The 13,149-nt window shown below is 33.5% G+C and overlaps 1 protein-coding gene across 1 annotated transcript in view; it reads right to left on the bottom strand.

The window, feature by feature from the left end:
* Positions 1-10,694: 10,694 nt before the first annotated feature.
* The window catches only part of LOC101892688 (uncharacterized), a 253,907-nt gene continuing 251,452 nt past the window's right edge, over positions 10,695-13,149 (bottom strand). The window contains exon 3 of the mRNA XM_059123112.1: positions 10,695-12,086. Coding sequence (XP_058979095.1) covers positions 11,189-12,086 — 898 coding nt within the window. The 3' untranslated portion in view covers positions 10,695-11,188. The remainder of the gene's footprint in view (positions 12,087-13,149) is intronic.

Below are 13,149 nucleotides of genomic sequence, written 5' to 3'. Positions count from 1 at the left end.
GCAAAAAAAATAATAATATAAAACAGATGTTATTTGAAATAATTCAAAGATTTTTCAAAGAATTTTTCTCAAGGACCAAGAAACGTGGATTTTTTAAATAATTTTTCGCTAGGACCTCAAACGTGGATTTTTTAAATAATTTCTCTCAAAAACCTTCAAACATGGATTCTTTAAATAATTTTTCTCAAGGACCTCAAATGTCAAACGTGTTTTTTTTAATATTTTTTCTCAAGGACCTCAAACGTGGATTTTTTTAAAAAATTTTTCTCAAGGACCTCAAACCTGGATTTTTGGAATAATTTTTCTCAAGGACCTCAAACGTGGATTTTTTAAAGAATTTTTCTCAAGGACCCAAAGAAACGTGGATTTTTTAAAGAATTTTTCTCAAGGACCTCAAATGTGGATTTTTTAAAGAATTTTTCTTAAGGACCTCAAACGTGGATTTTTTAAAGAATTTTTCTCAAGGACCTCAAACGTGGATTTTTTAAAGAATTTTTCTCAAGGACCTCAAACGTGGATTTTTTAAAGAATTTTTCTTAAGGACCTCAAACGTGGATTTTTTAAAGAATTTTTCCTCAAGGACCTCAAATGTCAAACGTGGATTTTTTAAAGAATTTTTCTCAAGGACCTCAAATGTCAAACGTGGATTTTTTAAAGAATTTTTCTCAAGGACCTCAAACGTGGATTTTTTAAAGAATTTTTCTCAAGGACCTCAAACGTGGATTTTTTAAAGAATTTTTCTTAAGGACCTCAAACGTGGATTTTTTAAAGAATTTTTCCTCAAGGACCTCAAATGTCAAACGTGGATTTTTTAAAGAATTTTTCTCAAGGACCTCAAACGTGGATTTTTTAAAGAATTTTTCTCAAGGACCTCAAACGTGGATTTTTTAAAGAATTTTTCTCAAGGACCTCAAATGTCAAACGTGGATTTTTTAAAGAATTTTTCTCAAGGACCTCAAATGTCAAACGTGGATTTTTTAAAGAATTTTTCTCAAGGACCTCAAACGTGGATTTTTTAAAGAATTTTTCTCAAGGACCTCAAACGTGGATTTTTTAAAGAATTTTTCTCAAGGACCCAAAGAAACGTGGATTTTTTAAAGAATTTTTCTCAAGGACCTCAAATGTGGATTTTTTAAAGAATTTTTCTCAAGGACCTCAAACTTGGATTTTTTAAAGAATTTTTCTCAAACCTGGATTTTTTAAAGAATTTTTCTCAAGGACCTCAAACGTGGATTTTTTAAAGAATTTTTCTCAAACGTGGATTTTTTAAAGAATTTTTCTCAAACCTGGATTTTTTAAATAATTTTTCTCAAGGACCTCAAACGTGGATTTTTTAAAGAATTTTTCTCAAGGACCTCAAATGTCAAACGTGGATTTTTTAAAGAATTTTTCTCAAGGACCCAAAGAAACGTGGATTTTTTAAAGAATTTTTCTCAAGGACCTCAAACGTGGATTTTTTAATCAATTTTTCTCAAGGACCCAAAGAAACGTGGATTTTTTAAAGAATTTTTCTCAAGGACCTCAAACGTGGATTTTTTAAAGAATTTTTCTCAAGGACCTCAAACGTGGATTTTTTAAAGAATTTTTCTCAAGGACCCAAAGAAACGTGGATTTTTTAAAGAATTTTTCTCAAGGACCAAAAGACCAAAAAACTTGGATTTTTTAAAGAATTTTTCTCAAGGACCAAAAAATCAAGAAACGTGGATTTTTTAAAGAATTTTTCTCAAGGACCAAAAGATCAAGAAACGTGGATTTTTTAAAGAATTTTTCTCAAGGACCAAAAAATCAAGAAACGTGGATTTTTTAAAGAATTTTTCTCAAGGACCAAAAGATCAAGAAACGTGGATTTTTTAAAGATTTTTTCTCAAGGACCAAAAAATCAAGAAACGTGGATTTTTTAAAGATTTTTTCTCAAGGACCAAAAGATCAAGAAACGTGGATTTTTTAAAGATTTTTTCTCAAGGACCAAAAAATCAAGAAACGTGGATTTTTTAAAGATTTTTTCTCAAGGACAAAAAATCAAGAAACGTGGATTTTTTAAAGATTTTTTCTCAAGGACCAAAAAATCAAGAAACGTGGATTTTTTAAAGATTTTTTCTCAAGGACCAAAAAATCAAGAACCGTGGATTTTTTAAAGAATTTTTCTCAAGGACCAAAAGATCAAGAAACGTGGATTTTTTAAAGAATTTTTCTCAAGGACCAAAAAATCAAGAAACGTGAATTTTTTAAAGAATTTTTCTCAAGGACCAAAAAATCAAGAAACGTGAATTTTTTAAAGAATTTTTCTCAAGGACCAAAAAATCAAGAAACGTCGATTTTTTAAAGAATTTTTCTCAAGGACCAAAAGATCAAGAAACGTGGATTTTTTACAGAATTTTTCTCAAGGACCAAAAAATCAAGAAACGTGAATTTTTTAAAGAATTTTTCTCAAGGACCAACTGACCAAAAAATCTAGATTTTTTAAAGAGTTTTTCTCAAGGACCAAATGCCCAAAAACGTGGATTTTTTTTAAGATTTTTTCTCAAGAACCCAAGGCTTTTAAACATCCCCTCGCATTGCCACCAGTTATATGTTTTCTATACAATAATGCAATTGAAATGACTTGAACAAAAAATGTAGTTAAATACATAAATCACAGCCATAATCACTTGTGAATGGTCGTTTTTATCTACAAAAAAATATCAACATTCAAATGGCAAGTTTTTATGATACTTACCCTCAATTTCCTTTCAGTTTAAAAAAAAAGAAACGAAAATATATCGAATATGTTGGGTGTCCAAAGTTGTTGCTAGAGAAAAAAATTAGTAAAAAAATATTTTTTTGCTTGAAAAAAAAAAACAAATGAAAGAATAATGAGCACAAGGTCTTACCTTGGATTAAAACTATTTTGAAATCTTGATTAGCTATCAGTTTTTTTATATAGGAAAAATTTACATTTTACACCAAAAAGTCTTCAAAATCTTTCATTTTGAAATTTTCCGAGGAGGATATTATAAATTTCACTACACAATGGGTCCACATCCGTTTTTTCACTTCAAAACTATTTTAAAGTCTCCATACGTAAACCCTAGAAACAAACAGTGACCTCAATATAAAATTTCCGAATTTCAGCTTCATCTCTTCAGCCAATATCAACTCTTCTATTTACATAATCTACATCGCCCCCTCCTAGACACCAACTGTGATCCAAATCTTAATTCCAGATACGAATGGAAAACTCAATATCAAATTTCGGGATTCCAGCTCTATCCTTTCATACAATACCAAATTTAGTACCATTTAGTACTTTTCGAACAATTATGGTACACATTTCTGAAACTACCTCCATATCTTAACCACAGACACCAACAGTTATATCTATATCAAATTAAAGGATATCTGTTCTATACCTTCACCCAATAACAAATTTAGTACTATTTGGTACTTTTCGTACAATTATAGTTATCATTTTCAAAACCACCTCCATATCTCAATTCCTGATACGAGTAGATGCCCCAATATAAAATTTCTGAATTTTTTATATCCCTTTACCGATACCAAATATATCAAATTTCAAGATTTTTGCTCTATTCCTTCACCCAACACGAAATTTAGTACCATTTAGTACGTACCTTCCACTTTTAATACAAATACCCAAAATCACAACCAGACCTCAACACCACATACCAGCAGGGACCTCAATATCGAAATTCAGAATTTTATCTATATACCTTTCCCCAATACCAAACAAAGCACCATTCAGTACTTTTCGTACAATTAAAGTACAGATTTTGGAAATCACCTTCATATGTACAGGCAACCCATGGCAACCCAAATTTCAGATTTCACAAACTTACAACCAACAGAGACTCCAGTACAAAATTTCGAAATTCCAGCTGCATCCGTTCACCCTAAACGCAAATTTAGTACCATTTAGTACAGTTTGCAAATTTAGCACACATTTCCAAAACCACCATCAACCTAACTTCCGAATCTTGATTCTCATACCAAATTTCAAGTTTTCAGCTCTTTCCGCTCATATAATACCAAATGGTACCATTTTAGAAGTTTAGTACCATTTTACAACTTTTCGTAATCTTAATGTTCGAATTTCCAAAAACCCTTTGGTTTATCTATCCTGTACTCCACCCGTGATTCTTAAAGCAATTTTCAAGGTTTTTGGCTCTTTTCGTTCACATAATTCCAAATGGTACCATTTTAGAAGCCTAGTACCATTTTAGAACTTTTCGTAACCTTAAAGTTGAAATTTCCAAAATCCCGTTGATTTTTCCATCCTGCAAATCAGTGACTCATTCCCAATTTAAGAATTGTAGCTCATATTAGAATTCTAGTGTTCTAATTTAGAAATTTAGTACCATTTTGGAACTTTTCGTAACCTTAAGGTTTGAATTTCCAAAAACCCTCGGGTTCATTTATCCTGCACTCCATCAGGTACTCGCATTCCAAAGTTCAGAATTCTAGCTCATATTAGAATTCTAATGCAATACAAAGTATTCAATTCGTAGTACTTTTTAGAACTTTTCGTACCCTTATAGTTCGGATTTCCAAAAACCAGCTTTCAAGATTCCAGCTTCAGATTTTTCGTCCGGGCGTTGATTCTCGATCAGTCAGTTATTTTACTTCTGTTTTATATTTAGATTATTTTTAACGGCTAACTCTGCTAAACTTGCGTAGTAGGTAGGGTATCATATAGTCGGTACCGCCCGTCTTTTGACCTTCCTTTACTGTTTTTATACCCTCCTCCACTTGTTTGAGATGTCGTATTTGAAGTTCGTAATGGATGCTACAACCTGTGACGGAAATTGTCTATGCAGGTCCAAGTCTTCTCACAGCCTCCTCCCTATATACGATATTTTGATGATTTTAGCTACATTATTCACCGTTTATTTCAAGTTTCGAATTTGAATATGGTAATGGCTTATGACAAACAAGGCCTATGTAGGTCTACGTCGTATAGACCCCAATATAACAGCTATATTCGGTATTTTTTAAATTAGAACAGAATTTTTTAAGGACTTTATTTTTTGAAAATTTCCAAATTCGTTCCAAATGGTGGAGTGTATTCAAAGTTCGGCCTGGCCGAACTTACTGCTTTTTAACTTGTTATATATGATTTAGCATGAAAATATTCTATACCCACCAGTTTTGAAAAATGGACTCTGCACCACTTTACTCAAAGTCAGCTGAGGTGGAAATGAGGGCGGTGATATTTGATGATTTCCAAAAGATATTTTCGATAAAATGTCTAAGAAATGCTTTGGGGTTTTTATGAAATTTTTCGAGAAGCATGTGGGCTCCCAAAGACTTGATATTTATTTATTAATTTTTTATTTTATTTATTTATTTATTTATTTTTGATAAATTTGACAAATATTTTTTTGCAACCACTGTAGGGTCGTAAAGAGTTCCTCCAATGAAAATAAAATTAATGCTGAAATAACTCACCTTTTTGTCTCTCTCTGCTTCCATTTTCCAATACCCCCATGTGTTCCTTTCCAAAATTGAAAAAAAAAAAACTCATCGAGAATATGTTTTCATTAAAAATTGTCACACACGTTGTTTTATTTATTTATAATATTCCTTTTTTTATTTTAATGGTTTTTTATAGTTTTTTTAATTCCCTTGAATTATAATAAGAGTTATGTATATCCATTTTATCTCTGTGTGGGGGCCAAATATATGGGGGATGGGGGGAGTATGCAGGGAGGAGGCATCAACTGATAATTTATCAAGTTTTTAAAACACACATTTAAATGTACCTCCCGGTTTATGTCTTTATTTATATACTCTGCTCTCTTTTTTTGCTCACTTCAGGGTAATGGGTTTTATGGCTGAGAGTTGGTGTGTGTGTGTGTGTGTCAGGATTCCAATATTTTTTTCTATTGTTTTTTTATTCAGTTGTATTTTTTTCATTCTTTTGTTATATGAATACATAAATATGTTTTATTTGTTTTGTTTTTTTTTTTGTCGAGTTTACTTATTGTTTTATAACTATTAAAAATGCCATACATACATATATAAGTTGGGTGTGTGAGTTTTTGTGTTTGCTTTATTATACATACAAACAAGAAAACATATTTGCATTTGTAAATATTTGTTTTTTTTTTAATTTCAAAATAGAAATTTAAATAATTTGTGTTACAGTGATAATAATAATTATTTATTGTACAGGAGAAATTAGTGATAGAAAAAGAGGTTAAGGGGGAGTGAGATACAAAAAGAGAGGAAATTTCCATTTTTTTTAATAAATGTACTTGGAAATTATGTTTAAATTATCTATTGTTGGGGAAATGGGTCCGATATTCATGAGGGAAAAATTTGAATTTATTTTTGCTGCGGGATAATCTCGGCCAGTCATAAATTGTGAGGAAAAAAGCTCTCAATATTTATTTAAAAAATTGATATTCATAACTGTAACCACTCAGAACAACCATATTTTCGAGGAGCCTGAAAAAATGGAATTTGGGTACGAAAATCTTGGGTGAATGTATAAAAAACTCAGATTTTGTCCAAGGATATTTTTGAGGTTATGGCGTGATATTGTTTCCCAACCACCAAACTTAAGGCGTTATAACTCGTCTTGTAGCCACAGTGGCTTGGTATTTAAATATAATATTACTTAGTTGCAACTATTGAAGGACTTTGATCTCATATATATCTCATATTTTCTTACTCTGACACATATCCTTGAAAGTTCTCTTCGTTTTAATACCCTCCACCATAGTATGGAGGGTATATTAAGTTTGTCATTTCGTCGGTAACACCTCGAAATATACCTTTAAGACCCCACAGAGTATATTCTTGATCAGCATAAAATTCTATGTAGATTTAACGTTTTCTATGTCGATGTCCGTCCGCCTGTCCGTGTATTCGTCTCTCCGTCTGTGGAAATCACTCTAGCTTCCGAACGAATTGAAGTAGGTTGATAAATTCTTACTCAAATTTATATTATGTCTGCAGGACTTTTAGTATTGAAAATGGGTCATGTAGCTCCACGTTTTGGTATAGCCCCCATATAACGGTACCTCCCGATATTCGGTATTTTGATGATTTTAGCGACATTATTCATCGGATTTGTTTCAAATTTGGTATTTGAGGTTCGAAATGGGTACTACAGCCTAAGACAGAAAATTGTCTGTGCAGGTCCATGTCTTCGTATAGCCCCCATATAACGGTACCTCCCAATATTCGGTACTTTGTTGATTTTAGCGACATTATTCACCGGAATTCTTTGAAATTTGGTATTTGATGTTCGTAATGGATGCTACAGCCTATGGCAGGAGATTGTCTGTGCAGGTCCACGTCTTCACATAGCCCCCCTATAACGGTACCTCCCGATAATCGGTATTTTGATGATTTTAGCGACATTATTCATCGGATTTGTTTCAAATTTGGTATTTGAAGTTCGTAATGGATGCTACAGCCTATAAGAGGAGATTGTCTCTGCAGGTCTACGTCTTCGTATAGTCCCCATATAACGGTACCTCCCGATATTCGGAATTTTGATGATTTTAGATACATTATTAACCGGAACTATTTCAAATTTGGTATTTGAAGTTCGTAATGAATACTACAGCCTATGACAGAAAATTGTCTGTGCAGGTCCACGTTTTATAACCCCCATGGTACCTCCCTATATTCGGTATTTTGATAATTTTAACTACATTATAAACAGATTTTTTTTTTGAAGTTTCGCATTTGAATCCTTAAAGAAACGAATTCAGTATCCAATCTTTTTGTTGCTGTTTTTTATCCCCTTTCTTTGAACCCCTCAAGGACCTACTTTTCCGATCATAGCCCATGGTTAGTGCTGGAATTTTGGCAAAATAAATTGAATTTTTCGCCATAGATAAAATACCAATTTTATTTGGATATTGGATCATAGCCAGCCCATCTTTGCAGATTCATCTGAGATGTATTTTAGCAAAATGTTGGAGGAAAATTGGGGCAAATATTCGTGAATTTTAAAGAATTGAAGGGATATCAGGAAAATAAATTGACAATGTAAAGGACCGAAAATTGGGGAATTTCAAAGGATGACAGAAAAATTTGCGGATTTTAAAGGGCTTAATGGCCTCAATTGGGGACCAAAAATTGGGGAATTTCAAAGGATGACAGAAAAATTTGCGAATTCTTTTGGGGGGTTAGAGGAATTCTAGTGAAATTATGTCGGAACACATTATGAGAAATACTCTTGGATTTTCAAGGCATGTCCTAGGAAAATTCGTGGTTTAAAGAAATTCCCCTATATCTGCGATTGAGGGGAGTGATAGTCTTGGCTCTTCGAATGAAGGTGTATTTTCGACAGATGGAAGCAACTCTTGTATATTTGCGAGAGAAGGGAAAAATCCTCCGAATAATGCAAGAAATATCCTTGGGTTTTCCAGAGGTAAGGGAAAATGCTAGTGGATCCTTGGAGGATGGGATAAAACGTATATTCTCAAAAGGTGATAGAAGTATTTGTGAATGTTTAAGGGCTGGGAAAATTTTTGATTGATTTTGGTGAGATACGGGAAATACTAGTCAATTTTGAAAGAATGGAGGAAATAACCTTGGCCTTTCAAGAGGTATTAGGAATACTCTTGGATTTTCGAAGAGTTTGGGAAATAATCTTGGTTTGGTTTGGGGATAGGAGAGGATGCACGGGGATTTTCGATAGACTAGACAGGAAGGATAGGATAAGGGAATGGATAAATATTTGACGAATTTTTGAGAGTGGGACTTTCAAAAAATTCTTTTAGAATTTCATTAATAATCGAGGATCTTCGAGGTTAGATAGAATCATTAATGGGAAATATGTTCGAGTATTTGTGGAAGACTGAAGAACAGACCATGTATTTTTTAGGGTGAAAGAACTGGTAGTAAGCCTTGCAGATTTTCAAAGGATGGAAAAAAAACACTTGTATTTTCTAAAAAAAATACTAAGGACATATTTAAGAAATTGTGGAAAAAATACTCCTGAATTTCTAAGGACACCTTTCAGAAGCCAGGGCATTGTCAAAAATAACTTAAAATTTTCACGAAGAGAAAATCTTTGAGAATTTTTGAAGGATTTGACTAGATTTTGCCAAAAACTCGATTTTCAAGGATATTTTATGGAACTGAAGGATATTTATTGACCGCTTTCAAACGTTTTTATATAGTTTTTAAAAACCTCAACAATTTTACGATGTCCTTGAGAAATTCGAAAATCTTCAAGGATATATTTGAGAAGCAGATGAAATGTCAAAACATTAGGAAATTTTTATAGATTTGGATTTTCAAGAATATATTTCAGAGTAGGAATACTCCAGCATTTTTAAGGACATCTTTGAGAACCATGGAGTTCTCAAGGATATCTTAAAATACTTGTGGATTTTTATGGATAAATCCAAGAGCATTTAAAGGATTTAACTAGATTTTCCAGGATATCCTGAAAAAACTTGTGGGAAACTCCCTGAGAATTTGAGATGCTTGTAGTTTTTTTTAGCAGCAATTTAGAGACAGTTTTTGATGAGACTTTCTACGATATCTTGAAGAAATTCCTTGAAGAATTTTTTTTAGGGATAATTTCAGAAAATTGTAAGGATTTGTAAGGTATCTCATAGGTATCTTTAGGAAACTTTTGTATTTCTAGGAACTTTTTGAAAATCTTGAGGATTACTCAGTATGGCCTGATATGCACAGGATCATCAATTGTATCTGTGAGAAATTGTTAAATATTGTTGTGGATTTTCCAGGATATTTTTGAACAGATTAGAGCATTTAAAAAATATCCTTGGGAAGCACTTGCTATTTCAAGGATATATTTGACTTTAATTACCTCTGACAAAAACTGAAATAAGAATTTGAGTGGGTCTTTAACGATATCTGTGGGAAATTTCATGATTTCCAAGGTAATTTTTCCCTCCCGAATTTTCGAGTACGTCTTTAAGAGTCTCCACGATATTCAAGGATATTATTGAGAAGGTCTTGGATTTTTAAGAGTATTTTTCTGATGAAATAAATCTAAAAAAAAATTCTTCAATATTTAAGAATATTTTGGGAAATTTTTAAGAATTGGAGTGGACATACTTGAAAAGTTCGATTTTTTTTAAATTAAATTTGAAACAAATGTGAGAGTTTGAGAGTCAATTTTTAACGATAGCGTTGAAAAATTCATTAGTTTTTCGGGGAGTCTGTGAGAAATGGGCGATTGCCTGTCATATCTTTGGGAAACTCTTGGTTTTTTGAAGAATATTTCTGAGAAACTCGAGGATGACTTGAATTTAACTTCAAAACTCAAAATATGGAAAGAAAATCCGTTAAGGTTTATTATATAATTTATTTGATGAAGATTTTGAAAAATTATTTCTTTCTTGGAATTTTCATTTATACAAATCTTTTTTTTTTTTAAGATTAAACTAAAAAAATTCTGAACCCATGTATATAAAAATCACAAAAAGTTATATGAATCAATATTTTTTTTTTTTTTTTTGAAAATTTCCTCTCTTTTTTTCCAAAAAAAAAAAATAAATAAATAAATAAAAAAATAATAAAAATTAGAAATATTTTTTATTTAAAGAAAGAAAAATAATAAAGTTTATATTCACTGAAAATTTTATATAATTTTTTTCTTTAATTTTATAATTTTGAAAATCACAGATTTCGAATGATTTTTTTTTTAGTTTTTTTTTCCATTTTTTTTCAAATAAAAATTCTCAATAATACCAATAACTCTTAGCATTCTCTTTAGAGACGATTTACTCTCATCTATTTGATTTGTATTCAAATTTCAATACTCATTTTTCATATCAAAGACTTAAGACTAAAACATTTTGCTTGCGCTTACTTCATGCATTACCATGTAATGCATTAAATACATGTGTGGGGGGTAATCAAAAGGGTTATACGATTACCAAATACCTTTCAACTCTGTGCTTCTTCTTCTTCTTCTTTCGTTCGCTATCTAGAAATTAAATTTCAATATCTCTAATTGTTGACCAACTTCACTTCGAGTCATTGTTGATTTTTGGGTTTGATTATTTGTTTCCGTTGCTTCCATACCAGGCTCCCTGCTCACCATCCATGGCAGGGCCTTGAGAGAAACAGCCGCTGATTTTGGGCTGTTTTGTTGATGTCCCTCGACCTGGGTCTCATTTTCTTGCTGCGCTTCGTAATGCCAGAAATCGGCATAACGGGTCTTACGCACCACTGCCTGGGCCTGGGGTCACGATGCCATATAGGCACACTGACTCTTGGGCTGGGGTTCAGTCTGTTCAATGGGTTGTATGGCTGCCCGTTTCCAATAGTCGCGCACATTCTCCACCGTCTCCATGATGCGTAGGAAATTCTTACCCGCCAACATGGCAATGTCCTCCTCACTCCAGTTGGGATCCTCCAGGAGTGTGGCCAACAAATCGGGATATTTGGAGACATCTTCCAGGCCAATGGGTGGCAGTTCAATGCCATCATATCCTGCGCCCAGGCCAATGTGTTGTATGCCAGCAATGGTCCTGATATACTTGATGTGGTCCACCACATCCTTGAGACGGGACTGGCGGCCACAGGCCACATCCTCAGAATCAAAACTCACCATTACCAGTCCTCCATTTTCAGCCACCAGGCGTAGAATATCATCCGGAACATTCCTCGTGGAGTTGCACAATTGTCTGGCGCCCGAATGGGAGAAAATCACCGGAGCCCTGGTGGCGGACAGCACATCCCTGGCGGTATTATCTGAGCTATAGGACAAATCGATCATCATGCCCAGACGATTCATTTCCCGTATAATGGCCTTGCCAAACTGCGACAGCCCTGCATCAATGGCCGTCGAACTCGAGCCGGCCCAGGACACGTCACATTTATGGGTTAAACTCAAGTAGCGGGCGCCCAAGGAGTAAAAGGATCTCAAAACCCCCAGCGAAGAGCCAATTGCATGACCACCCTCAATGCCAATCAGTGAGGAGATTAAGCCCTGCCTCTGGGCCATTTGAATGTCCTTCGACGACTGCACCAACACCGTGTCCTGGTGATACATGTCTGTCAGGCGCCTGATTATGTCGATTTGTTCCAGTGCCAATTGGACAGCATCCAAGCCCTGGGCTTCGCATGGCACATAGGCTGACCTGTAATGAGAGACGGGAGGGGGAAGAAAGTACAAATGTTGGGTCATTAGTTGCAGTTGTTGTTTGAATTTTGGAAGGCAAACAAAAAAGCAGACGAATAAATGCCAATAAATGCAAATTTGTCTTTGGCCATTTGTGTAAAGAGAGAGAGAGGGAGAGACAGGGGAGATCTTTTTCCTTCAGCCATGGTGGCATCCTCCACCCGGCCTCCACTTTACAAAACTAGAAATTATTGCAAACACTTTTGCTCCAGTTTGATTAAATTGGCATTAGTTTCGTGTCATAAATATTTATGTACAAATCTAAGGACATTATTGTTGTTGTTGCTGCTGTTTTTGTATTTCTTCTATTAGGCTTTGAATTTTCTTGGCAGGAAAACAAAAAACGAGGATGGGTTGGGAATGAAAGAAAATTATTTGTGGAATTATAAGGGAAGGTTAAAATGATTTTCTGTGCCATATTAAAACCCATCGGGATTGTAGATTCCAGAATTATCCACATGTCCTTTTTCAAGGATGTGAATGGATTTTTAAATATATATTCTTTAGAATCTTTAAGAAAATGTTAGGAATTTCAATGGATTTCCAAGGATCTCCAAAAGTAAATTTTAGGAATTTCAATGGATTTTCAAGGATTTTAAGGATATCCAAAAGTGAATTTTTTAAGATACCTCGGGATATTTTTTTAAGATTTAAGGGGCTTTTGGGGGATATCTTTGAAGGACACCCGCATTTTAAAATATGTATTTGAGAAACTAATGGGGTTTCAAGAATATTTCCGAATAAAAATTTTAAATTTTTCAGAGACATCTTTTAGAATCTCGGAATTTCTCAAAGTTGTCTTGAAGACGATTTTCTGGATTTTCAGGGATATCCTTTAGGACCCCGTGTATTCTCTAAGATAGGAAGAAGGATATTTCTCCTGATTTTATAAAATTTGTCTTCCTTTTAAAGATTGGTGGATTTCAAGTTATATCCTCAGGATGCTTGAGGAATTTGAAGGATATATTTGAGAAACTTCTAGATTTATAAAGGATATCTTTGCGAAATGTTGATGGTTTTGA

This window comes from Musca domestica, unplaced genomic scaffold (assembly GCF_030504385.1).
Source record: "Musca domestica strain aabys unplaced genomic scaffold, Musca_domestica.polishedcontigs.V.1.1 223, whole genome shotgun sequence".
Lineage (NCBI taxonomy): Eukaryota > Metazoa > Arthropoda > Insecta > Diptera > Muscidae > Musca > Musca domestica.
This window is presented reverse-complemented; position numbering and strand designations above follow the sequence as displayed.